Source organism: Borostomias antarcticus (assembly GCF_949987555.1).
Source record: "Borostomias antarcticus genome assembly, chromosome: 6".
NCBI lineage: Eukaryota > Metazoa > Chordata > Actinopteri > Stomiiformes > Stomiidae > Borostomias > Borostomias antarcticus.
In genome coordinates, this window is record NC_140239.1 from 8,876,743 (window position 1) to 8,904,635 (window position 27,893).

The 27,893-nt window shown below is 47.8% G+C and overlaps 1 protein-coding gene across 1 annotated transcript; it reads left to right on the forward strand.

Moving 5' to 3' along the window:
* Nucleotides 1–27,646, forward strand: LOC311310269 (protein transport protein Sec24C; the record flags this gene model as incomplete). Its single annotated transcript, XM_084439688.1, has 21 exons — nt 1–331; nt 7,399–7,578; nt 8,484–8,548; nt 8,673–8,762; nt 9,150–9,261; nt 10,287–10,414; nt 11,042–11,177; nt 11,329–11,438; nt 11,703–11,815; nt 14,829–15,008; nt 15,785–15,881; nt 16,061–16,165; nt 16,321–16,488; nt 17,263–17,359; nt 17,740–17,888; nt 18,434–18,572; nt 22,504–22,622; nt 22,887–23,066; nt 24,999–25,196; nt 25,309–25,398; nt 27,506–27,646. The coding sequence occupies 21 exons, from the start codon at nt 1–3 to the stop codon at nt 27,644–27,646; spliced, it is 2,928 nt and encodes a 975-aa protein (XP_084295814.1).
* Nucleotides 27,647–27,893: the final 247 nt, after the last annotated feature.

Genomic DNA, 27,893 nt, shown 5'->3' on the forward strand with positions numbered 1-27,893 from the left:
ATGATACAGAAAATGGAGGTGATGGAGAAACGTATCACGGAGCTGACAGAGAAGATCACAGACCTAGAGAGGCGTTCCAGGCGGGACAACATAGGAATCCTCAACCTTAAGGAGTCAACTGAGGGAAGTAATCCTTTAAAGTTCTTTGAGGAATTAATCCCCAAACTACTGGGACTGCCAGCTGCTACCATCGAAATCGACCGCGTGCATCGGGGTCTCGGTACTCCTCCACCTGGTCGACCCCGCCCTGTCATCGCCAAGATCCACCGTTCAAAGGATGCTGCCGTGATTTTGTCCACAGCCAGATGCAAGGAATCTTTCCAGTACGAGGGTCAGTCTATCCGCATCGCTCCTGATCTCCCACTTGCGGCTCGGATGGCAGGGAGAGCCTTCAATCCAATCTGCGCAGAGCTCATTGAGAGGGGTATTCGTTTCCAAATGAGTTTCCCTGCCATCCTATTCTTCAAGATGAATGGTGTGCAGAAGTCATTCCAATCCACAAAAGATGCCAAGGCTTTTCTGGAGAATCGTTGATCTTTGAACTTGAACTCACTAACTTACTTTAGGCCTACACATTTATTGTGGATTTAGGGTGAGTGAAATACCAACTCTTCCCCTAATTGGAACTCTATACCTTTAAACCAGGGGTCTCAAACTCCCGGCCCGCGGGCCATTCCCGGCCCGCCCCACCCCTCCATCCGGCCCGGGACATGATGTCAGAAATATAATGTAATCCAAAATAATTAATCGTACACGGCGCCGGCAGGCAGGCATACAATGCGAAATTCAAGTCGCTGAAACGTGGGGCAAAATGCTGTTATTGTGTGCAGCGTGCGAGGTGAATGCTGCATAGTCACAGGTGCAATCAATCCGCACGCGACTATGAACTATGAATGGAATGCAGCTAGCCACCGAGAGGCTGTTTTCATGGTTAACTAATGTGAGGAACAGAGACAGTTTCAAGAAAGATGGACTTTGCAGTATTTTTTGTGGAGTTCAATGGAAATGCTACCTTTCTCATTCTAAAGGAATATAATGTCAAGAGCTATTCATTACTAAACATGGAGAACAGTGTCATAATGAGACGAGAGGAAAAACCAAGCCACACAGCTGAGAGGGCTAACGACTTAGTCTTTCAAGATAAGTGTCTCGCAAGAAAGAGTAGTAGCCTACAAATGTATTCAAGTGTCTGGCAAGAAATGGAAACAAACTTGAACTTTAATAAATGTAAGTACAGGTCCAGGGCAGGCTTACAGTAGTGATGCATCTTGCAGCTAAAATTGAATAAAGTACAAATATAGGCTATTCAAGATAAAATAAAAGTAAGGAAAAAAGATTTGCAGCACTAACTGTTAAAATATATTAAAATGTATAGAAACCGGTTTGAATTTGTATGATGAAAATGTTAGTTATGGAATAATCTTGCAACATTTAGAGACTGACTTGTGAGTCTAGTTATGGAAATGAAAAGTGACATTTTCAGAAATATTGCACTTTCTTATAGTTAGTAGTACTTGAAGTTGACATTGAAGTGGCCCTCCTATGAGTTGATGATACCAGCAGTGGCCCCAAGCCAATTTGAGTTTGAGACCCCTGCTTTAAACGGTATTAGCCTACTTATATCTTTACTATTTATTTTATTTTCATTACTATAGGCTAATGTTACTTTGTTGTGATTATTCATGTAGCCTGGTGGTCAGATGAATGGGTTAGGATAGGGTTAGGTTAGGATATGTCAGGATAATGCTATCACACCTATCACCATATCCGGAACTCAACACCACATATGTTTGTACGCGGACGACGTCCTAGTCTCTGCTGACAATGTGCAGCAATCAATCCCTGTCATATTGTCTGTCTTTGAGAAGTTTGGTAACATATTGGGTTATAAGATAACTTGGGAAAAGTCAGCTCTTTTATCCCTGAATGAACCCATGAGGTGTGACATTGCCTTCTTTGATTCCAGTCGTCAACCATTTTAAATATTTGGGTATTGAGATTTTTCCATCACTACTGACCATTGTTAAAAATAATTTTGAAGAATCCCTGATTAAAGTTACGCGTGACGCGTGATAGATGGACAGCATTGCCGCACTCTCTCAGATCTCGAATATCTATTATTAAAATGAATGTACTTCCCCAGATCAATTCTATTAGCTCAATGCTGCCCTTGCGAACACCACCCCGTTTTTGGGATAGACTGCAGTCGGCGATTACAAAATTTGTTTGGAGAGGGAAACATCCTCGTCTCAAACTATCTATAATGCAGCGAAACAGTTTGGCCGGGGGGCTTTCCCTCCTGAATTTTAGATGGTATTATTGGGCCTTCACACTCCGTCCTCTGGCCGTTTGGTACAATACCAAAGTTGAGTGGCAGGGGGAGCTCTAGAGGAGAACTTAGTACTCCCATTAAAACTGGACGAAGTGTTGTTTTCCAACACAACTGTAAACCAGTGCAAACTTTGTTTCGGCCCAATTATATCTCAGCTGATTGTGGTTTGGAGGGCAGCAGCGAAGGTATGTGGTGTCTCATCTACCTGGAATCCATGCTCTCCTATCTTCAATAATGATAGGTTGTTGATTGGCAAACAGCCCATTACATTTGCTCAATGTTGTCATTGGTATGACAGGGGGATTCACAAGTTTAAGCATATTTTTGGGAACAATGGCATTCACTCTTTTCAGGATTTGTCTGTTCAGTTTAATTTACAGTGTTCCACTTTTTACTTTTATCTGCAATTGAGGACAGCCATGAAGACCTATGGGGTCCCTTGGCGTGCTCCGCTTAAAGTACATCCACTGCTTGAAGTATTATGTGGGGTTGGGGGCACAAAGGGGCCGGTCACCAAAGTATATGGTTACATATTAGAGAAAACATATTTTCCCTTATCCCTGGACTCTATTTGGCAGGCTGATATCCCTGACCTGGAGCCAGATTTTGACTGGTCGACAGTTTGGGCCAACTTAGGGCAGTCATCCAGATGCCCTGAACATCAACAAATCCATTTTAATTTCATTCACAGGACATACAGTATATGACTCCGTGCAAGCTTTCCATTATGAAGGTCAAGACTGACCCACAATGTACACTGTGTCCTGAGGGAGCGATTGGTACCTTTTACCACATGATCTGGGAATGTCCAGGAGTGGCTTGATTCTGGGAACTGGTAGCAGACAAGCTCTCCACTATGCTGCAGTTGATGGTGCCCCTGAACCCGACTACTGATCTTAAATGATCTCTCTCAACTCCATTTGCAAAAATCTTGTGTTTTTGTCCAGTCTTATGGCCACCAAGAAGATGGTGGCGACCAGATGGAAACCACCACACACACTAGCTCTGCGACAGTGGGTACTTACTTTTCTAGACGTGGTCTATCTTGAGCTGTCTACAGCACGCATTCATGGAGCAAAAGAAGGAACCATTAGGCTTTGAACTCAAGTGGTGGAGGATCTTTTGAACTGAATGTAATGGTAGTGGGTGGATTTTTTCCTCTCTTTTTTTTTCTTCTGATCGCCGATGATGATGATGATGATGATGGTGTGTGTGTGTGTCTATGTGTGTGCTTCTATGTGTGTGTGTGTGTGTGTGTGTCTATGTGTGTGTTTGTGTGTGTGTGTGTGTGTGTGTGTGTCTATGTGTATGTGTGTGTGTTCGTATGTGTGTGTGTGTAGGTCTATGTTCAGGAATTAGATTTTTCCTTGAGGGACCTTTGTAGAGCCTGCAGTGTGTTTGTTTGTGTGTCTGAGTCTGTGTTTGTTTGCTTGTGTGTGTGACTCTGTGTGAGTCTGTGTTTGTGTGTCTGTCCTCACTCCCTCCTTCCCTTTCCTTTCTTCTCCTCTCCCATCCTCTCCCCTTTTATTCACTAGTCCTCTCTCCAAGAGGAACCTTGTATCAAAGCTTTCCCCTTAAGAACCTGTTCCATCGTTGTTGAGCGGCTTTCTGTTCAAGAAGGTGCTGTACTCCCACATGGTGAACATGTGATGCATTGCAGTTCACATGATCTGGCCTGTCTTAATCCCCACGTCTCACAGTACTGTGCACTGTTCCAAAGAATATTTCACCAATGCCTTACTCAAAGTATAGGATTGTGTGTGCTGCGTCAGGTTGTGTAACTGTGTGAGTGTGGGGTTATGTCTGTGTGTGGAAGGGGTTGAAGGGGTGGTGATATGTTTGTGTGTGTATGTGTGTACAGTATGTGTGTCTGCATGTGTGTGTGGTGTGTGTGTGTGTGTGTGTGTGTGTGTGTACAGTATATGTGTGTAGTATATGTGTGTGCGTTTCCTCACCTAAACCTGGAGTCATTCCAGTCGTTGGCCGTGCTTTAAGCCTTCCTGCCCTCCCATAGAAACACCTCTCCGGCAAAAGCTTCTGAATAATTCAGGCTGTTTAAAAAGAATGAGCCATGATCCGCCATGAACATGACCTGGCATTCTGCAGCCATCCCAAGAGATGCATCTCTTTCTCTTCCTCTCTCGCTCTCTCTCTCTCCCTCTGTTCCTCTCTTCCTCTGTCCTCTGAAACAGTGTTTCTTTCTCCCCTCTGCCCAGCCTGCTGTCTCTCCTCTCCTCCACTATTGAGATATAGATATATAGATATATAGATAGATACTGTAGATAGATAGATAGATAGATAGATAGATAGATAGATAGATAGATAGATAGATAGATAGATAGATAGATAGATAGATAGATAGATAGATAGATAGATAGATAGATAGATAGATAGATAGATAGAGAGAGAGAGAGAGTAAGATGGAGAGAGACATCCACACACAGTCAAGAGGCAGAGAGGATGATAATTTACTGTGGAAGCACTTTACCATGTATCATTCCTCTTCATAACCCCAGGAGTCAGTGCCGACCCCGCCTGTTCACAAGCTGATGCTGCCCTGCTGTGACATTAGTGTCAATGGATGATGAGGATGATGATCAGGAGGAGGGGGAAGAGGAGGAGGAGGAGAAGGAGGATGGTGGGGGTGATAATGATGATGATGATGATGATGATGATGATGATGATGTTATGATGGCGGTGGTGATGATGATGGTGATGATGATTATGATGGTGGTGATGATGCTGATGATCACGATGATGGTGGTGATGATGGTTTTGGTGATGATGATGGTGGTGATGATGATGATGATGGTGGTGATGATGATGATGGTAATTGTGGGGGAACATAAAGGCAAATAAATAAGGGAGAAGACAGGAGAAAAGAGAGAAACAGAAAGAGGAAGAAGAGGTCAGAGAGAGAGGGAGGGAGTGAGGGGAGAAAGAAAGCAGGGTGCTGTACCTCTTCCACAACCTCCACTCTATCACAGTTTATCTAGTGTTGGTAACAGATTAGACACAACACCTCTCCTTTTCTCCCTATCTCTCCTTCTCTCTCTCCCACACTGCACCTCTCTCCCTCTATCTCCATCTCTCTCTCTCCCTCTCCCTCCCTCCCTCCCTCCCTCCCTCCCTCTCTCTCTCCATCTCGTGGAGCTCAGAACTCCAGGTCTTCTGTTGTCCTTGGACAGAAGTGCTTCCTGGTCACCTGAATGTCAGGGATAACGCTGGAACAGAAGCACGTGATCAACCCCTGACCTCAGTTAGCACGCCTTCTCACAGCAATGCAGAGGACGGACAATGTTCACGTTGACATTGATGTCACAGTGTTGATTGACATGACGTTTCACAGTGTGGTGTTTGAGGCTTGTGCGTGTGTGTGGTGCTGAGTGTGTGCGTGCGTTTGAGGCTTGTGCGTGTTTGTGAAAGAGACACAGGAGGTAGGTCAGCAGTGTTAACGTACCCGAGGTGCTCCAAGCCTCTGGACTCCATCAATATTCCAACACCCTGAGCAGGGGCCACAGAGAGGATCAGATCAAATATTCATCTCTAACCTCTCCTCTAACCCTGTCTTCCTCTCTCTGTGTTCTGGAAAGGAGGGTCTGTGCACTGTAGCAGCTGTATCCAGCAATTCCCTGGCCCCCGAGGGAGAGTTTGGCTGAAGTGTTAAATGACAAGGGAGCTGCACTTAGGGTCAAACAGTGAACAAGGACACGTAGAAATGACTCAAGTCAAGAGCTGACAGATTGCTATGCTGTTCACCTGAAAACATCCAGTAGGTCAGATAGAGCTATAATAACATACCCACTTAGACCTAGAGTAGTTATTCCCCATATATTGCCTTCAACCCGCACGAGTTTACAGAATGGATCCATTAATTAATTGCTTTGTTGGAACTATTTGATTAGCGTAAATGTACACAAATTAATTGAAGGGTTTGTTAGAATATTAGGCTATCAGACGGAACACTGTCACAGTAAAAACACTTGGTCAGTACGTTTTATTCAATACGCTATTCATAAAGTGTGCTCTATTAAAAACAAACAATCGTTTTCGTTCAGAATAAACACCGTTAAAATTGAGAGTAGCCTACTTTCTGGTGATCAAATCTCCAGTTCCCTCTCGTTACTGCCATCTAGCGGGCTACCATTTAGAAGGAAATTGTCCGAATATGATTTTTAATTCCTAAATAGCACGATGTTTTACAATTTATAGACAGACTGCTCGATAAAAAGAAATCGATATATATAGGCTATATATATATTTTTTTTTTCGCAGTTTGTCACATGAACGTGTGACACTGCGTGACACCGAGGGTCACAGTAGTAGGCATGCGCCGCGCATCCCCTCCTGCGTCTCGTGTGTTGTTACCGCTACAAGCGGCTCCATCTGTACACAATGTAAATATTACCATGTAAATCTTTTACACACGCCGTATTACAATATGCGTACAAGCACTCGTTCCACACGGGGTTGTTACTGAGGATAATTACAGGAATGGGCTGGTGTTTGGCTGCTGCATCGACAACAATATCCTGAGAAAGGAAGGTAGGGAGCGGATTTCCTTCTGTGTTGAACTAACGTTAGATAACGTTTTTACCATCACCAGCTTATTCGGTCAGCTACGGTTACTCTTGTCAACTAACGGTCGTCACCTATAGACATTCATTACATATATCTATCTACATCTATATGTTTTAGCTACACTGCGAATGGAAGGACTGGTTCTTGTGTTATTAGTGCGAATATTTATGTAACATTTATTATGAATATAATATGTTTATGTTATGTTAAGTTATGTTTGGTTTAGGCTGCTCATTCATACTGAACCGTGTTTGGTGGCAGGTCATGCCTCCAAGGTGACAAGTATCCAATCGCAGAGTGTTACGGGAGAATATGGACACCTCACCACCGGCCAATCACGCATACGTATCGCCACCCTGGGTGTGCCAGAACGGCTGGCCCGTAGCCCCGCCCCCGAGTGGATGTCCTCCAGCCTGCCGCCCCGTACCCAGCCTCCAGCACCCCAGCCTGGGCTCCTGTCTCTCCCAGGGTCCCTGTGACCACAGCCTCCATCCAGCCATGCTGGAGAATCACCGCCAGGGCCATCCATACCATCCAGCCGGCCAGGCTCCACACCACCACACACCACAGCCGTCCACCATACCACCACCACCACCACCGCCCTCCAGCCAGGCTCCCCGCCACAGCCATGGTCGTCAACACCACACTCCTCAACCTGCGCTGCCGTACCCAAACCTGGCAACCCAGCGCCGCCCTCTATCTACGCTCCGCCCCCCTAACCCAGGACCCCCACCTGGCGGTCCCCCGCCACCCCCGTCCCTGTGCCCTCCCCCCGCCCTCCCTCCGCCTCCACCCCCCTCCACCAGCCACACCCAGACAGACGGAGCCCTGTCATCTCCCTGCACACGTCCGCCCCCCAGACCCCCGTCCCTGGGCCAGGGTTTTATCCAGGGGGCCTGGAGCTCAGCCGCGCTGGGGGGTCTCGTCCCTGGGCCTCCACAATCTCCTCCTGGGGCTGGTGTGGGGTCCAGTCCGGGGGTCTGGCCGGCGTTGTCACCCTCCGCCCTAGTCCAACAGCAACCTCAGCCAGACTCGTCTCCACAGCATTGTACTGGTAACTACTACACATTTAGTAGACCTGGTACACAGTACACACTACACTACGCCAGGAGCTAGTACGTAGTACACACTATGCAAGGTCCTAGTACACAGTACACACTATGCAAGGACCTAGTACACAATACAGTACACACTACGTAAGGACCTAGTACACAATACAGTACACACTACGTAAGGACCTAGTATACAGTACACACTATGCAAGGTCCTAGTACACAGTACACACTACGCAAGGACCTAGTACACATTACGCAAGAACCTATTACACAGTACACACTATGCAAGGACCTAGTACACAATACACTACACACTATGCAAGGTCCTAGTACACAGTACACACTACGCAAGGTCTCTCTCCTGAAAGAGGTTTTTAAAACTCCATGTAAGATAAATGTTGTTAGATAAACGTTGAACACTTGACGTGATGGCATATACAGCACTTATATAGTAACTACAAGAATCTGTCACCTGTACCTCCCGGGTATGTGGATCTAATATGTTATCTCTGCAGGTCCAGACAAGCCAACATCCCATCCCTGCAGAGGACAGTCACCAGACGGGACCTCCACTCAAACGGTGAGGAACTAACAACAGACTGCAGGAGACTGTAGGAGACTGTAGATGACTGCATGAGACTGTAGATTAACCAAATAGACCTTCAAAGATGAAGACATGTCCCTCCCTCTGTGCCCCTATCCAGTCATGTCCCTCTCCTGGAGATGGGGGCGTGTCCTCCAGTCCCAGCTCAGAGTCTCGTTACGGCCTGGACCCTCAACTACTCCCCAGCGCAGTAAGTATCCCTCTTCTCTCTCCTTCTCTCTCTCTCTCTCTCTCTCTCCCTCCATCTCTCTCTCTCCATCACCCTCTCTCTCTCCCTCCATCTCTCTCTCCCTCCATCTCTCTCCATCACCCTCTCTCTTTCTCTCCCTTTTTACTCCCTCCATCTCTCTCTTTCTAATCTCTTTTCATCTGTCTCTCTTGTCTTTTCTTCTTTTTGCATCTCTTTATCTTTAAGTGGTGCAAATCCCTCTCTCTGGCTGGAGTGATATGCCAAGTGAGACAGTCTGTCTCTCTCTCTCTCTCAGTCTGTCTCTAATCTTACTCTCGCCATCACCCTCCCTCTGAGTGATCTACCTAGTGAGACTAACATCTGTGTGTGTGTGTGTGTGTGTGTCAGGTGAGAGAGATGGAGGAAGACAGGGCAGAGTGGGGAGGGAAGGTATTTGTGTCGGAGCCCAACTCTGCTCTCCCTCCACTGGCAACCACTGACTGTATCACTGAAGACAGGGGTGAGATGTGCACACACACGCACACACACACACACACACACACAAACAAACGTGTTTGCAGCACAGTGGATATGCCATACATTTAATGTTTTGAAGGCATGTACAGTCATATGTTTTGGCGATTGATCAGTGATATGGTTGTGTCTGTGTGTTTGCATGCGTGTGTGTGTCAAGGTTATTATAATTAACGAAAACTAACTAAAAAACGAAAACTAGGTGTGAAAAAACATTTTATCCATCCATCCATCCATCTTCATCCGCTTATCCGGGGTCGGGTCGCGGAGGCAGCAGTTCCAGCAGGGGGCCCCAGACATCCCTTTCCCTAGCAGCATCAACCAGCTCTGCCTGGGGAATCTTTAGCCGCTCCCAAGCCAGTGCGGAGATGTAATCCCGCCACCTAGTCCTGGGTCTACCCCGTGGCCTCCTCCCAGCTGGACACGCCTGGAAAACCTCCCTAGGGAGGCGCCCAGGAGGCATCCTCACTAGATGCCCGAACCACCTCAACTGGCTCCTTTCGACGCAAAGGAGCAGCGGCTCTACTCCGAGTCTCTCCCGGATGACTGAACTTCTCACCCGATCTCTCAGGGAGACCCCAGCCAGCCTCCAGAGAAAACTCATTTCGGCCGCTTGTATCCGTGGGCTTGTTCTTTCGGTCATGACCCATCCTTCATGACCATAGGTGAGGGTGGGGACGAAGATAGACCAGTAGATCGAGAGCTTTGCCTTTTGGCTCAGCTCACTTTTCGTGACAGTGCGGTAAAGCGACTGCAGAACTGCACCAGCTGCTCCGATTCTCTGGCCAAGCTCCCTCTCCATGTTTATTCAAAAAATAAAAAATAAACTAAACTAGCAAATCTGCTTTAAAACTAATCAAAACTAAACTGAAATTGATAACAAAAAGTTAAAACGATATAAAAATAAAAACTAATGAAAAAAGCAAAACTATTATAACCTTGGTGTGTGTGTGTGTGTGTGTGCGTGTCTGTGTGCATGTGTGTGTGTGTGTGTGTTTGTCTGTCCTCCAGGTAACGCCAGGCCTGCTTACATTCGCTCCACCTCGTACCGTGTTCCCTGTGAGGGCCAGGGGGCGCTGCTGAGCCACCTGCCCCTGGGCGTCCTGGTCACTCCTCTGGCCAGGTCCGGCCCCGGAGAGGTGATGGGGGCACACTGGAGACACACACTCTCTACAGACACACACACACACACACACACACACACACACACACACACACACACACACACACACACACACACACACACACACTCTTTAGAGACACACACACTCTCTAAAGACACACACACAGTCTAGAGACACACACACTCTCTCTAAGGAGAGTGCACACACAAACACTCTGTAGACACACACATACACACACTCACTCTAGAGATACACACACTCTCTAAAGATACACACATACACACTCTCTAGAGACACACACACTCTAAAGACACAAACTCTCTAAAGAAACACACACACTCTACACACATAGACATACCGATTGAACACACACACAGACACAGACACACACACACACACACACAGACACGCGCCACATATAGACATACTGATTAAAGACACCCACATCACCCCCACACACGGCCATGGATCTACAGTGCACAACATTCCCTGTGAACGTCCTGGTTACTCGCACTCCGAAACAGCAAAAGCCACTCTCCATCTCTGCCTGTTTGCACAGCAGTCCTATCTACAGTAGTACCATGCTTCTTCTGAACTGTTACCCTGCAGCACCCGCCGTCACTCTCTACCTGTGCTCTCTAGCGCCCCCTGCCTGTGGTCAGTGAGGCGGACTGCGTGCCCGGTTGTGGGGAGTGCGGTGCCCACATGTGCCCTGCTATGACCTGGAAGGACTGCGGGCAGAGGTTCCACTGCCCCTTCTGTGCCAAGCTCTCCGAAGGTACGAAGCACAACATCGCCTGTCCTCTGTCTCTGTTCACTTCTGGTAGTGAATTGTCCCTGAATATCCATTTCCATTCTATCTCTCTCTCTCTCTCTCTCTCTCTCTCTCTCTTTCTCTCTCTCTTTCTCTCTCTCTGCCCCCCACCCAGTGTCTTGGGAGCACTACCAGCCCACCAGGGGGATTGAGGGGGTGAGGCTGGACCAGGGGACGAGACCCGAGCTCAGCCTGGGCTCCTATGAGATCCTCAACAACCAGCAGGTCAACACCCTGTCTGTGTGTGTGTGTGTGTTTGTGTGTGTGTGTGTGTGTGTGTGTGTGTTGTGTGTGTGTGTGTGATCAGTGTTCCACTGATGTGTTTGTGTATGTGTGCGAGTGTGTACAGAAGTCCCACAGTATATGCAGTACAGTGTATCAATAGTGTGTGTGTGTGTTTGCGCGCGTGTATATGTGTGTGTGGTGTGTTTATATACTGTATGTGTGTGTGCGTGCGCGTGTCTGCGTGTGTGTGTGTGTGTGTTGTAGGGTCAAACTGCTGTGCTGGTCCTAGTGTTAGATGTGTCTCCCGTGGCACTGAGTTCTGGACAGCTGGACTTCATCAGCCAGCAGCTACGAACCCTCCTCACAGCTCTGAACAGGTAAATACACACACACACATATACACACACACATATACACACACACATACACACATACATATACACACTCAGACACACATGCACATATACACACACACATACACCCCCCCCCCCACACACACACACAGGAACACACTCAGACACACATACACACACAAACACACACACACACACACACACACACACACACACACACACACACACACACACACACACATACACACAGAAACACAAACAGACACACACACACACTCTCTCACACACACACACACACACACACAGGAACACACACAGAGTCACATACACTTCTTCTTCTTCGTCGTTTGGGTGTAGATGTTTCACTCCCCCCCTGGATCGGGGGTGAGGGGCTATACTTTTACCACCCGGGCTATACTGTATATCCAGGCACACCTCCAGGAGCCATGTCACCGTTTCGTCATCCACAACCGTCAGTGCATGCATTCCATTGGGTGTCCGAAATATCGGACAGTCCTGGATGACATGGTCTGCGGTTTGTTCCTCGGTGCCACACTTGCACAGGATACCAAGCCCCATCTGTGCATCGATGTGCGGAAGCGTCCAACGCCGGTCTGGAGACGATTAAGCCTCACCCACGCTGGTCTGGGTAAGCCCATCCCGGCAGGGGAAGGACTGGCGGCCGGGATGAAATCACAGAGTCTTGAGGCCTCCCACTCCGCACACCAGGTGTAGTCCGCCCATCCTGCCTTGCTGATGTTAAGATCTCTGTATTGCTGCAGGAGATCCCGTGCTGCAGGCACAAAAGGGTGTCTCGACTTGAGACGCCGGGAGGCTCCGCTGTTGCAGTGAGCCTGTCATGTAGCAGGTGGTTAGGCTCCACGGTCTGGCAGGTGAGATCTGCTGTGGTTCCTGTGCGGCGGAGGCCAGCAGACTGGATGCCTGCAAGGATGGGAAGGTTGTCCACAGGAGTGGGACGCAGACATACTGTCACGATGCGCAAGGCTTCGTTGATAGGCGGATCGATGAGGCGGGTGTGAGCGCTGCGGCACCAGACCGGTGCGCAATATTCACTGGTCGAGTAGACCAGGGCTAGGGCTGCCATACGCAGTGTTTTTGCCCCGGTGCCCCAGCCTGATCGGACCAGTCCATCGCCTCATCAATGCCACACGAGCTGTTAACTTCTTGCGCAGTGACTTGAGGTGTCGGCGGAACATGAGCGACCAGTCCAGTGTCACACCGAGGTAGGTTGGTTCGGCGCTTTATGGCAGGAGTGTTCCATCGATGTGCACTTGGAGCTCACGTTTGGCTCCCTTATTGTTAAGGTGGAAGGTCGCCGACATCATCTTTGCCTCGCTGAGCTTCAATCTCCATAGTGTCTGCATGTCCTGGCTCAGTGTCTCCTCCACGGTCTGCCAGTCTCCAGCTGAGTACACCATTGCAAGGTCGTCTATGTAGGCGTACATCCTGGAGACTGTGGTCGGCAGGTCATAGGTGTAGATGTTATAAAGGAGGGGGCCAGGACAGATCCCTGGGGGACGCTGTTCTTAAGGCATCGCAACCTGCTTCGCTGTCCGCTACCAGTGGTGAGGGTGAAGCTGCGGTTTCGGACAAGCTCCATGATCATGCTGACCATGTGCCTCACCGGCAGCAGGCGGAGCAGCTTGCAGGTGAGGCCACTGTGTCGTAGGCAGTCGTCATGTCTATAAAGACGGCTCCAGCCTTCTTTTTAGCCGAGAAGCTGTCCTCGATGTCTTGAGTCATCAGAGTGACTTGATCTACGGTCGATCTCCCGCGTCGGAACCCGGCCTGCTCCTGTGGGAGCAGCGGGTCGATGATTGGTTCGACGCGGGTGTAGATGAGACACTCGAGGATCTTGAAGGGGATACATAACAGAGAGAGATGGGGCGGTAACTCTTGGGGTCCCCTTCAGGATTGTTCGGCTTAGGGATCGCGACATCGCGAAAATCTTCTCCAGATTTTGGGGATCTTGAGTTGGCGCAAGCAGGAAGAGAGGCACACTCTTAACCAGGACTTCAAGGCAGGCGCGGCATGGAGTATAAGCTCTGGGCAGATGGAATCAGGTGCCGGAGCTTTCCCTGTCTTTACATGCTGGAGGGCAGCAGTGAACTCCTCCGGTGTGAATTCGCAGGAGATGTTACCGCTGCTAGGAGTTGTGGCCTTCCAGAGACCAGACACTTCTTTTGCCACGAGACGTGACGATTCGCGGTCTTTGCCCTCGTATGTTCCACTTTTCACAAATTGTGATGCGATTTTGTTTGCAGAGATGGGGCAGTGACGGGGGGAGTGTCTAGACCTGCTAGACAATTAATGGCCTCTTCCCAGCGCTATTGTCTCCTTCGGCTGAGTCTTGACAGCAGGGCTGAAGCAAGTCTGTCTGACTCAGCTCCTGGGGGGGCCTGGAGGAAGGCACAGTAGAGACTCTCACACTCCGCAACACAGTTTGTAGCTATTGTGATGTCCGCGTGGGATGGATTTTTAGCATAGAGGCAGGGGTGGGGGAAGTCTGGGAGACACGCTGGTGTGATTCGCGAGGGCGGAGACTTGTAGACGTTTTTAAAGCCGCCAACGTCCACACACAATCACTCAATCTCTGAGCCAGTCGGGGATTGGTCGACGAGAGTCCAGTTCAACCTTTGATGGACGAACGTAGCAAAGCCATGCTTCCTGCTTAGGGTAGACCCAGCTAGAGGAAAAGTTGGGAGAACTAGCTTATCTGCTGTTACACAGTGGGTCTCCTGGAGGAGGATGATGAGGGCCTTGGTGGTGCAGGCCAGGTGCTCGATGACGTAGATTTTACTGGGGGGTGAGCCCTTCGGAGTTCAGCTGCAGAATTCTGTGTTGGGAGCCGGTGACTTTGCTTCGCTTACGGTAGTTAATCGCAGCTACTGACGGGGGGCACCACAAGAAGGTGTCTGCCTCGCCTCCCTGCACATGCACTCACTTACATCTCTCTCTCTCTCTCTCTCACACACACACACCATAGTAAGTGATGATGTTTTCTGTCCTGTTGGAGGGAGGACGGGGGTGTGCGTGTGGGTCTGATGACCTATGACAGCAGGATCCACCTCTACGACCTCAGCCCTGCCTTGTCCCGCCCTCACATGCTGGTCGTCACGGAGACCGAGGATCTCCAGCTTCCTGTGAGGGAGGGGCTTCTGGTTCCTCTCAGAGATTGTATAGACAGTTTTGACAGGTAGGTCTCACCCTAGTCTGTATAGACAGTATTGACAAGTAGGTCTCACCCTAGTCTGTATAGACAGTACTGACAGGTAGGTCTCACCCTAGTCTGTGTATAGACAGTCTTGACAGGTAGGACTTAGACAGTACTGACATGTAGGACTTATACAGTATTGACAGGACTTAGTCAGTATTGATAGGTAGGACTTAGACAGTACTGACAGGTAGGAGTTATACAGAATTGACAGGTAGGACATACTGTATTGACAGGTAGGACTTTGACAGTATTGTCAGGTAGGACTTAGACAGTACTGATAGGTAGGATCCACCCTCACAGGAAGCAGCCCTGGGGGCAGGGGCAGATTTGCATGTTGATGACATCACCTGTTGGAACACTGAAGCCATGGGTTGTAGGTTCTTGCACCCTCGGTGACCATGGTGACCACACACCTGGGGCTGCTAGCTGGCCCTCAACAGCGTGTGGTGAAAAATACAAAATGTGTTTGAGAAGAATGTGGATTTTAAGACAGATAGAGGGATATGATAATATCTCCCAAAGACCAATGTCATGTCACTGCAAGACAGTACTCAGAGAATGGTCTGATACATCGAGTTCTGGATGAGTGTGGCCTAGGTAATGTAATTGTAAATGGTTTAAAATATTTAAACAAGTTTACTGTGTGTTTGTGTATGTGTGTGTGTGTGTGTGTGTGTGTGTGTGTGTGTGTATGTGTGTGTGTGTGTGTGTGTGTGTGTGTGTGTGTGTGTGTGTATGTGTGTGTGTGTTTCCAGTGTGCTGCAGCTGGTGCCCCTGTACACCGCTGAGACTGACGATTCTACTGGAGTTCCATTAGAGCTGCCCGTCAGAGCTGGACTGGCCATTCTACAGGTCAGAAACTCTCTCTCTCTCTCTCTCTCTCTCTCTCTCACACACACACACACACACACACACACACACACACACACACACACACACACACAAACACACACACAGGGATGTTATATTGTATAATGGAATCTATAACTGTGTGTGTGTGTTTGTGTGCGCGTGTTTGTGTGTGTGTGCAGGCAATGGACTGTCCTGGGAAGCTGTTGATCTTCCACACTGCCCCTGTCATTGAAATAACACACACACACACATCCTCAGGGTTCTTCAGCTACAACAAACCAAAGGTAACACACACACATACACACACACACACACACACACACACACACACACACACACACAAACACGTATGCGCACAACACACACACACACACACACTACACCTCAGGTTATGGTTAGGGTTAACAAATAGACCAACCCTCTCCTTTCCTCCTCCCAGTCCCTCTTCCAGCCCCCGGACGCTGACGTCTCATTGGCTAAGGAGTGTGTCCGTCAGGGCTGCGGCATCCACCTGTTTGCCTTCTCCCAGCAGGAAGTGGGCGGGGCTTGGCCGGGACATGTTCCATACCTGACAGGTGGAGCCCTCCACTCTTACGACAGTCTCCAGGTATCCACACTCCTTCTTCACTCCTCCTCCACTCCTCCTCCTCTCCTCCTCCACTCCTCCTCCACTCCTCCTCCTCTCCTCCTTCACTCCTCCTCCACTCCTCCTTCACTCCTCCTCCACTCCTCCTCCACTCCTCCTTCCCTCCTCCTTCACTCCTCCTCCATTCCTCCTCCATTCCTCCTTCACTTCTCCTCCACTCCTCCTCCACTCCTCCTTCACTCCTCCTCCACTCCTCCTCCATTCCTCCTCCATTCCTCCTTCACTTCTCCTCCACTCCTCCTCCATTCCTCCTCCATTCCTCCTTCACTTCTCCTCCACTCCTCCTTCACTTCTCCTCCTCTCCTCCTCCTCTCCTCCTTCACTCCTCCTCCTCTCTATAGGACAGGGCTTTGACACGTAGATACTGGATACGTATACTGATAGACTGATAGACGAGGGATAGTATAGTAATTTGCCATTTTGGGGACCTTTAAATGTCTACTGTAGCTGAGTACAGTACCTAGGACAGGAATGAGTAACTAATTAATAGTGATAAGATACTGTAAGGACAAGCAATTACAAGAATTCCAATGTACCTGTACTCATACTTTCTATTCTCAATGGAGTTAGTCAGTCTTGGGTACTTATATTTCAGTTTAGAAGAGAAATGTGTCTAATAACCCGAATGGGATGACCCAAATGAATCCATTCTGAATCCACACGTCCACGGCCGTGGGGCAGCTATGTCCTGGTGAATTCTTGTTCAGGCCTGGTTGTGTTCCTCCCACCCTGCAGGGGGAGCTGGAGAGAGAGCGGTTCAGCCAGGACCTGAGGAGGAGCATGGAGACGCAGAATGGCTACCGCGCCCAGATCAGCATCTCTGTTAGCAAAGGTAGGAGGGGAGGAGGTGTACAGTATGTGTGACGTGTGAGTGTGTGTGTATGTGAGTGTGTGTGTGTGAATGTGTCAGTGTAAGTGTGTGCATGCGTGCGTGCGTGCGTGCGTGCGTGCGTCGGTGCGTGCGTCGGTGCGTGAGTGTGTGTGTGATTGAGTGTGTGAGTGAGTGTGTGTGTGAGTGAGTGTGTGAGTGAGTGTGTCAGTGTAAGAGTGTGTGTGTGTGTGTGTGTGTTTGAGTGTATTTGTGTGTGTTTGTGTCTCTTGCCACCTTTGACCTCTACCTGATGAATGTGGCGAGCTTCTCCACAGAGTCCCTCCCTCTCAGGCTGCCATGGTAACGTGTGGTTGATGATGTATTAACATCCTGGTCCTCAGACATGCGGGTGTCAGGCTGCTACGGATCATTCACCCCCGGACCTAGTCCCAGTCGCGTCGCCCTAGCAACGCTTGATTGGCGGACGACGCTGGCGGTGGAGCTGTCCCACAGCAGAGCTCTGGAGGAGAATAGGGGCGTGGTCGTACAGGCAGGCACCCAATCAGAACTCCCTCTCGTCTTCCCTCTCTTCCTCTCCTCCTCCTCCTCCTGCCTCTCTTTTTCTTCTCCTCTTACCTCTCTTCCTCTCCTCCACCTCCTCCTTCTTCTCCTCCTCCCTCTCCTCCTCCTCCTCCTGCTCCCTCTCTCCTCCTCCTCCTCCTGCTGCTCCCTCTCTTTCTCTCCTCCGCCTCCTCCCTCTCCTCCTCCTCCCTCTCTTCCTCTCCTCCACCTGCTCCCTCTCTTTCTCTCCCCCGCCTCCTCCCTCTCCTCCCTCTCTTCCTCTCCTCCTCCTGCTCCCTCTCTTTCTCTTCTCCTCCTGCTCCCTCTCTCCTCCTCCTCCTCCTCCTGCTCCCTCTCTTTCTCTCCTCTGCCTCCTCCCTCTCCTCCTCCCTCTCTTCCTCTCCTCCTCCTGCTCCCTCTCTCCTCCTCCTCCTCCTGCTCCCTCTCTTCCTCTCCTCCTCCTGCTCCCTCTCTCCTCCTCCTCCCTCTCTTCCAGAGGATCACCAGTGTCCTCTCCGTCCTCATGTGTCCCAGGTGGTTGTGTCCTACACTGGGCCTGCTGGGGAGCGGAGGACCCGGGTCCACACCCTGACCCTGCGCTGCTCGCCCCACCTGCTGGACACCTTCCGCCACTGCCAGGCCCAGACGCTGCTGGCGTTCTACTGCAAGAAGAGTAAGAAGCAGCGTCTCTCCGGCCGGCGCCACCGCAGGCAGCTGACTCACGTACAACAGCAACGTTTAGAGCATCCGTCTCGTCTCTCTGATTTACGTATTTAAATCGGTGTCAGCTGTTGTACAGATGTGGGAACATAAGAATGTAACTTGACCCGCGGTATTCTAACAGGCGCTTTACGTCATTCCGCACCACCGCTCGCCTGCCCATAGGGGCGCAGTAATACCACTCATTGACCCATTGCTGGCTCGCACATTAGATGAGCCTACCGTTCTCAAACTCCTTGTTGTCTGTCTGGTTGTAATTTAATTATTACGAACAAAGCCTATCTATTTATAGTTTCTATCTCTGTAACTGTCGCCGGGTCTATATCTGTTAACTGTCGGGACAAGTAGAAGTTTAATACATTAGGCTGAGTGTTCTCATATGGAACATGGCATCAGGACGAGGAAGATGGCTAACGGAGATGACCAGAGATGTGTTTGAAATGGTTCACTCACTCCCTACTCCTATTACCATGGATGTATTGAGTGCGACTCATAGTGAACTACATGGGGAATGATTTAACAGTTTTGGGACACATGGAATGTAACTGCGTAAGATATTCATGACTCAAACAAGCAGACGCGCCGATCACTGATGGCAGCAGGTTGAAATATCAGGTAGTATTCAGGTTCCATGTTTAGTTGAATGATAAATCCCATATAAATGGTTGGAATTCTAATGATGTGCAAGTGTGATTTTGTCAACTTAATGCTGTCTGCTAATAGCATGCTGTGAAGCTGCACGATGAGACCGTGATAGCACGTTAGCTCACGACAGCAGCTTCCATAATATTAACGGTAGCTGTCGGTGGCTAAAAAGCAGATAGATAACTTTACAACGTTGATTCCTGTAGCTATTTTGATGCTATAAGTTCAACTTCTGTTTCTCGGGCAGGAACGGAGACGAACTCGCAGCAGCAAAGCAGCTAGAGGAATGATCGCGCGGTCTCTTTAGCCCTGAGACCATCAGGCAGGCAGCAGGAGGTCGTTGAAGGCTTTATATATTATTATGATATTATGTCTAATAATACATTCGTTGAAAGTAGGCTACACAGGCTGATCTACTATACGGAATTGGACCGAGGAGTGTTCTCATATGGAACTAGGCTGCGCGCCCGCCCGCGACAAGAGCTGAATTGTAGTCAGCTTGCCCCGCTGCGCGCAGGACGCGTGCGTCCCCCTCTCCGAGCAGAACGCAGGCGGAATGTCGCTCCCCGTCTGAAACAGCCTTGACTCCTGGAATCCCAAGGTCTTTCATATTGAAATTATCTTGATGGCCTGGGAAGAGACGTGTTAAGGGAGTGCATCAGTCGTGAGCCTTGACAGTAGGCTACCAGCCTGCGCTGCGCTCAGAACAAAGTTGGATGAATGGATGGACTTTTTGGAATCCTGCAAAAATGTTTATTGCGCTCTAAAATCATGAAAGCATAAATGTAAAAATGCAGCAACAGAAGTAGGCCTAGTCTAGATGAGATGGTGGTTTAAATGAATGGCAACACATAAATTCAATGGCCGGTCATGGCAAAGCACCCGCTAACGCAGGCTACCCCCCTCCCACGATCCAGGGAAACCGGTTCCTCCAGTTTATTTGAATATAAAAGAATTTTTGGGGGGGGGGGGGGTTACAATAGTCTAGTCCAGGTTCGCTGGAGGACCTGTATTTTCAGTGTTTGCTGGTAGCGGACTGCATCGATCAATGCAATGACTCTTCAGTTTTACCCTTTTCATCAATAAAACATCATTTTTACAACCATGTCTCATTGATTGTGAAGGCATTTAGAGCTGCCGGTCTATTAGCCTACATTCGGACTCAGAGGATGACATAACTGTTTATTGAGAAACAATTGGCTATATAAAGAAATACCACAATGCATGTAGTCTAGATATATTAGGCTACATTATGGTTATACACTTTATGGTAGACTGCCCTCTCGCTCGCTAAGCAGGCTACATTGTGGCTGTTTGGTTCATCGCCTATAGGCTACACATTAGAAAAATGTTTTTTTTTATATAGACCTAGAAGGAATCATTTCCTATTTTAATACAATTCAAATTCTGCTTAGAGGGAATTATTTTCAACGGACATTATGACCTGAGCATAATTAATAATTATCTAAGTTAATATAGGCCTATGAGAACGCAACGCTTTTTACGATAGGCTAGGCCTATGCGTCTTGTGATTGTAGGCTACTGTAGCCTAGGCTACAACTTAAGGCTTGCCCTATTGAATTCATTTTATAGCCTACTAGGCTACTCATTATTATCGAATTATCTAGTTGATATATGAATAAAACAATAAGCCGTTTTAATGGCTATGGGCTACTAGTTGTAGCGATGCGCTCTGCTCTTACGCACGGTTGAGGCGGCAGCTCAAATACACAGCCAACTGGAGATGTCGCGTCTGGGGAGGCTCTGTGTCTCTCCACCAGTCCCCAGCGAGTCCAAGCTATTCCCAATGAATAATACTTAGGCCTATTTATAATAGCCTACATAGCGCGAAACTGTTCATATAATAGGCTGTAGCCAGCGCGAAACTGCGCATTCCCTATAGCCGTTCATTGAACAGCTGGCGGCCGGTATAAATAAATTAAAACATACACGATATTTTGTTATTTGAATGATCTTGAATATATATATTCAAGATCATTCAAATAACAACATATTGTGTAGCCTATGTTTTTTTCATTTATAATTTAACAATAGGGGGTGCAACAGAACACAATTTTAGGGAAAGTCATTGACAGGCGGACTTCAATGTTTTATTAAAATATAGTTATGTGCAAATGAAAACCCACAATCGTCCTATGGACCTTACCCCGATTTTGGAAATCAGATAAAGGCGTTCACAAGACCATTTCAATAATCGCATTATTACAATTATCGGTTGATGTCTCACTGTCAAACCTGCCGCTATGCACAAGATAGTTAATGTCCGGATATGATTGGCAATGAGTGATCTTTACTCATGGCGACTATTTCAATTTTGTATGGATCCACAAGTCGATCAAACTTATTTTTTCTTTGTATCGTGCTGAAGCCATATAGCCTACTGCGCTCAGACTTGGCTACATTATGCCCTGTCTTCAAATTTACTTCCGGGGTTTACGAGTAGCCTAACAGTTGAATGCGTTCCAGAAACAAAACGCAAAACCCTCACGTTCACCACATCTTTACTAACAAATATATTTACAATACTGTTATTTTGCGCATTTGACCAAACAGCCTCCACGTCTTTACCCGACGTCAGTTACCGAGATAGATAGGCTACTGTAGGCCTAGATATATTATAGGTGTTCGTAATAATTAAATTACATCGAGGTGGATAAAACATGTGTTTGAGAACAAGGTAATAATAACAATTAAACGTTATTTGTATAGCCCCTTTCATACAGATACCTTCAGCTCAAAGTGCTTTACAACAGAGCATTTAAATTAAAGAATGTGAAATTTAATGATGCTTCATTCGTAGACTATAGGAGAAAAACAGAGCCCAGCCTGCTAAATCTACTCAAAGACGCCACCTGGCGGTAGTGCATCACTAAAACGAAATAACACCCGTCTGAAATCCCACGAGATTTCCAACGGGATTTCCCTGCCAAATACCGCGACGTGAAATGCTGCAGCAAGTTACATTCTTATGTTCCCACATCTGTATGTGAACCCAGTTGAATATCACTACAGTTAAACTAGGGAGCTGATTACACAGCTGCTTACCAACGACATTAATATATACAGACAAAATATTGATTAGAATATATTTGATGTAGAATATATATATTGAGTTGTTGAGTATATGTAGAACACTAGATAGATAGATAGATAGATAGATAGATAGATAGATAGATAGTAACCCTCTGTATATCTCTGTCTCTGACCTGTGTGTCCAGTGTACTGCTCGGTGTTGGAGCGCCCCCTGCAGGAGCTGAGAGAGGAACTGCAGACGGAGGTGACTGAGGCTCTGGCCTGTTACAGGAAACACTGCAGCTCTTCTGTGTCCCCTGGACAGGTCAGTGTGAGAGGACACACACACACAGATACACACAAATACACGTGCGCGCGCACACACACACCCACACACAGGCACGTAAACACATACACACATGCGCACACACACCAACACAGACACACACACACACACACAAACCACACTAAGCATTTCTTGCAACCTCTTTATTAAACCTGCATATCTGTGTGTACATGTGTATATCTGTGTGCGTGTGTGCGTATGCGTGTGGTGTGTGTGTGTGTGTGTGTGTGTGTGTGTGTCTAGCTGGTCCTCCCCCAGCCCCTGCGCTCCCTGCCCGTCTACATCAACAGTCTGAGGAAGAGCGAGGTCCTGCTGCCCGGCCTGCGCTGCTCCGTACACACACGCCTGCTGCTGCGCTGCACGCTGCTCGCCATGGACACGCCCGCCACTGCACGACACTTCTACCCCCTGCTGCTCCCACTGGTACGACACTTCTACCCCCTGCTGCTCCCACTGGTACGACACTTCTACCCCCTGCTGCTCCCACTGGTACGACACTTCTACCCCCTGCTGCTCCCACTGGTACGACACTTCTACCCCCTGCTGCTCCCACTGGTACGACACTTCTACCCCCTGCTGCTCCCACTGGTACGACACTTCTACCCCCTGCTGCTCTCACTGGTACGACACTTCTACCCCCTGCTGCTCTCACTGGTACGACACTTCTACCCCCTGCTGCTCCCACTGGTACGACACTTCTACCCCCTGCTGCTCTCACTGGTACGACACTTCTACCCCCTGCTGCTCCCACTGGTACGACACTTCTACCCCCTGCTGCTCCCACTGGTACGACACCGGGCTGATGGTGGTAGTGATGGTGATGATGGTAATGGGAGTGATGATGCAGATGGTGCTGATGATGATGATGATAGTGATATTGATGATGATGATAGTGATGATAGTGATATTGATGGTGATGATAGTGACATTGATGATTATAGTTATATTGATGGTGATTATAGTGACATTGATGGTGATGATATTGATGGTGATGGTAGTGATATTGATGATGATGACGATGATAGTGATATTGATGATGATGGTGATGATAGTGATATTGATGGTGATAGTGATATTGATGATGGTGATGATAGGAATATTGATGGTGATGATAGTGATGGTGATGGTAATGATAGTGATATTGATGGTAATGATAGTGATGATGATGGTGATGATAGTGCTATTGATGGTGATGATAGTGATATTGATGATGATGGTGATGATAGTGATAGTGATATTGATGGTGATGGTAATGATAGTGATATTGATGGTGATAATGATATTGATGATGATGGTGATGATGGTGATATTGATGATGATGGTGATGATAGTGATATTGATGGTGATAGTGATATTGATGATGGTGATAGGAATATTGATGGTGATGATAGTGATGGTAATGATAGTGATATTGATGGTGATGATAGTGATGATAATGGTGATGATAGTGATATTGATGATGATGTTGATGATAGTGATATTGATGATGATGGTGATGATAGTGATATTGATGGTGATGGTAATGATAGTGATATTGATGGTGATAATGATATTGATGATGATGGTGATGATATTGATGATGATGGTGAAGATGCCGATATTGATGATGATGGTGACGGTGATGATGGTGATATTGATGATGATGGTGATGATATTGATAATGATGGTGATGATGGTGATGATAGTGATATTGATGGTGATGGTAATGATAGTGATATTGATGGTGATAATGATATTGATGATGATGGTGATGATAGTGATATTGATGGTGATGGTAATGATATTGATGATGATGGTGATGATGGTGATATTGATGATGATGGTGATGATAGTGATATTGATGGTGATAGTGATATTGATGATGGTGATAGGAATATTGATGGTGATGATAGTGATGGTAATGATAGTGATATTGATGGTGATGATAGTGATGATGATGGTGATGATAGTGATATTGATGATGATGTTGATGATAGTGATATTGATGATGATGGTGATGATAGTGATATTGATGGTGATGGTAATGATAGTGATATTGATGGTGATAATGATATTGATGATGATGGTGATGATATTGATGATGATGGTGAAGATGCCGATATTGATGATGATGGTGACGGTGATGATGGTGATATTGATGATGATGGTGATGATATTGATAATGATGGTGATGATGGTGATGATAGTGATATTGATGGTGATGGTAATGATAGTGATATTGATGGTGATAATGATATTGATGATGATGGTGATGATATTGATGATGATGGTGAAGATGCCGATATTGATGATGATGGTGACGGTGATGATGGTGATATTGATGATGAGGACGATGCTCTGTGTGTCCCCCTGCAGCCGGTGTGTGCTGGTGTGGCCAGCTGTGTCAGCCTGGCGTCTGCTGTGCGCTGCAGGGCAGCCAGCCTGGAGCCCGGGGGTCTGTACCTGGCCCTCTCGCCCCTGGCCCTGCTCCTCTGGGTGGGTCACCAGGCCCCCCCACACACCCTGGAGCTGCTCCTCAACACCGCCTGCCTCTCCTCCATGCCCTCTGGAGAGGTAACATTAGGGGGTTTCTGAAAAGCTTACGGAAACGGGTAAAGGCACACCATGATGAGTGTGTGTGTGTGGGTGTGTGTGTGTGTGTGTGCGCACGCGTGTGTTTCTGCAGATGAAGCTGCCCATCCTTGACAACCCTCTGTCCAGGAGTGTCAGAGCGCTCATCCAGACTTTGACCTCCCAGGAGCCCTCTGCCGTCAAGGTGAGACCCCTGCAAGTGCAGGAGGGGTGAAGGTACCTGGAGACGGCGCTGTGAGAGGAGGAGAGAAAGAGTGAAGGAGGAAAGAAGGGGTGATAATGACTGACCTGTTAGTGGTCTCCTGACTGCCTCTGACTCAAACCCTGCTCCTCTCTGTCTAGCGCCCTCCATATCTCCTGTCTCTCTGTCTCTCCCCCGTCTCTCTCTCTGACACACATCATCAAATATAACCTGGCAAATTTTAGACATATTAGACCCTCTCTCTCTATGGAGGTAGCCAAGACCTTTCTGCATGCCCTCATTCTCTCACACATATCGTACTGCATCACGATATGGGGACAGGCCAATCCCAAAACAATAAGGCCCTTAGAATCACTGTATAAACAGGCCGTAAAAATCTTTGACAAAAAGACACTAAAGTACCATCAATGTGAAATACTACACAGACATAATATCCTAAATGTTGACAATTTTAGAATATTCTCAAATCTGTGTATAGTGTACAGAATCTTACATGGCTTGTCTCCCTCCTGTCTGCACAAGTTTGTCTGTTATCGTACTCACAGCTCTGTACGATCTACAAGAATAGCTTCCGTACATGACTGCACTGTACCCTTTCACCGCTCAGCTTTTGGGCAAGTAGCTTTCTCTATTAAAGCCAGTACACAATGGAATGCTACTCATCATATTACTGATGACATAAAGATTAGTGGTTATTTTAGCAGCTTTAAAACCAACCTGTCTGGGGCTCCACGCAAAATCTTGCCTCGTGGAGTTTTAATGACCATGAGAAGGTGAGGAATCAGCCCAGAACTACACGGCAGGATCTTGTAAATTATCTCAACGCAGCTAAGACCACAGTCACCAAGAAAACAATTGGTAACACACTACACCGTAATGGACTGAAACCCTGCAGCGCCCGCAAGGAAGCACATGTACAGGCCCGTCTGAAGTTTGCCAGTGAACACTGAATGATTGAGAGGAGGACTGGGTGAAAGTGTTGTGGTCAGATGAGACAAAAATCAAGCTCTTTGACATCAACTCAACTTGCCGTGTTTGGAGGAGGAGGAATGCTGACTATGACCCCAAGAACACCATCCCCACCATCAAACATGGAGGTGGAAACATTATGCTTTGGGGGTGTTTTTCTGCTAAGGGGACAGGACAACTTCACCGCATCAAAGGGAAGATGGACGGGGACAAATCTTGGGTGAGAACCTCCTTCCCTCAGCCAGGGCACTGAAAATGGGTCAGGGATGGGTATTCCAGCATGACAATGACCTGAAACACATGGCCAAGGCAACAAAGGAGTGGCTCAAGAAGAAGCACATTATGGTCCTGGAGTGGCCTAGCCAGTCTCCAGACATTAATACCATACAAAATCTGTAGAGGGAGTTGAAGCTTCGAGTTACCAAACATCAGCCTCGAAACCCTAATGACTTGGAGAGTATCTGCAAAAAGGAGTGGGACAAAATCCCTCCTGAAATGTGTGCAAACCTGGTGGCCAACTATAAGAACCCTCTGACCTCTGTGATTGCCAACAAGGGGTTTGCCACCAAGTACTAAGTCATGTTTTGCTAAGGGGTCAAATACTTATTTCACTCATTAAAATGCAAATCAATTCATAACTTTTTTGTGATGCTTTTTTCTGGACTTTTTTGTTATTCTGTCTCTCACTGTTAAAATAAAATAAACCTACCATTAAATATAGACTGATCATTTCTTTGTCAGTGGGCAAACTGACTAACAAAACTAAACTAACGAAATCAGCAGGAGATCAAATAATTATTTCCCTCGCTGTATTTGCTGCGGAGCTGCTATCTAGTCAGACTGGCCGTGTGAGTGGTGAGGAGGAGACAGCTGTACTCGGCTCTCGTGAGCTCGGTTGTAACGTGAACCGTGGAACGGGATATGTTAGATTCTTTCTCAGAGCTTTGTCAACTCAATCATTCCCCAAATGACCAGAAAAACTCACCAGATTTGTCGCTAGTTGTTTTTGACTAATTAAGTTGCCAAGGGGGCCTGGAAAGTCACCAGATATATATGTTTCCAAGTTGACAACACTGCTCTCTCTCTCTCTCGCTCTCTGCTGTGTGTGTCCTCTCCCCAGCTGGTGTTGGTGAAGCAGGGGGACAGCTGTGAGGAGGCCCTGCAGCGCCTCCTAGTGGAGGACAAGAGTCCCAATGGGGGAGCGTCCTACCCTGACTTCCTCTACCACCTCCATGTCAACTCTCTCAGACTGCTGGTCTGACCACACTGGGGGCTGGGCGTGCGTGTGTGCGTACATGCGTGTGTGTGTGTGTGCGTGTGCGTGTGTGTGTGTGTATGCGTGTGTGTGTGTGTGTGTGTGTGGGCGCGCGCACACCTGTTTTTCAGATCAGAGGCCAGGAGATCAGGTTCCCCTCACCTCATGACCTCATGACACAATCATCCAATCTCTCCTGTTGTTGAGGTGGCGATGGAAGACCTGACGTCACATGAAAGATCAATATTACCTT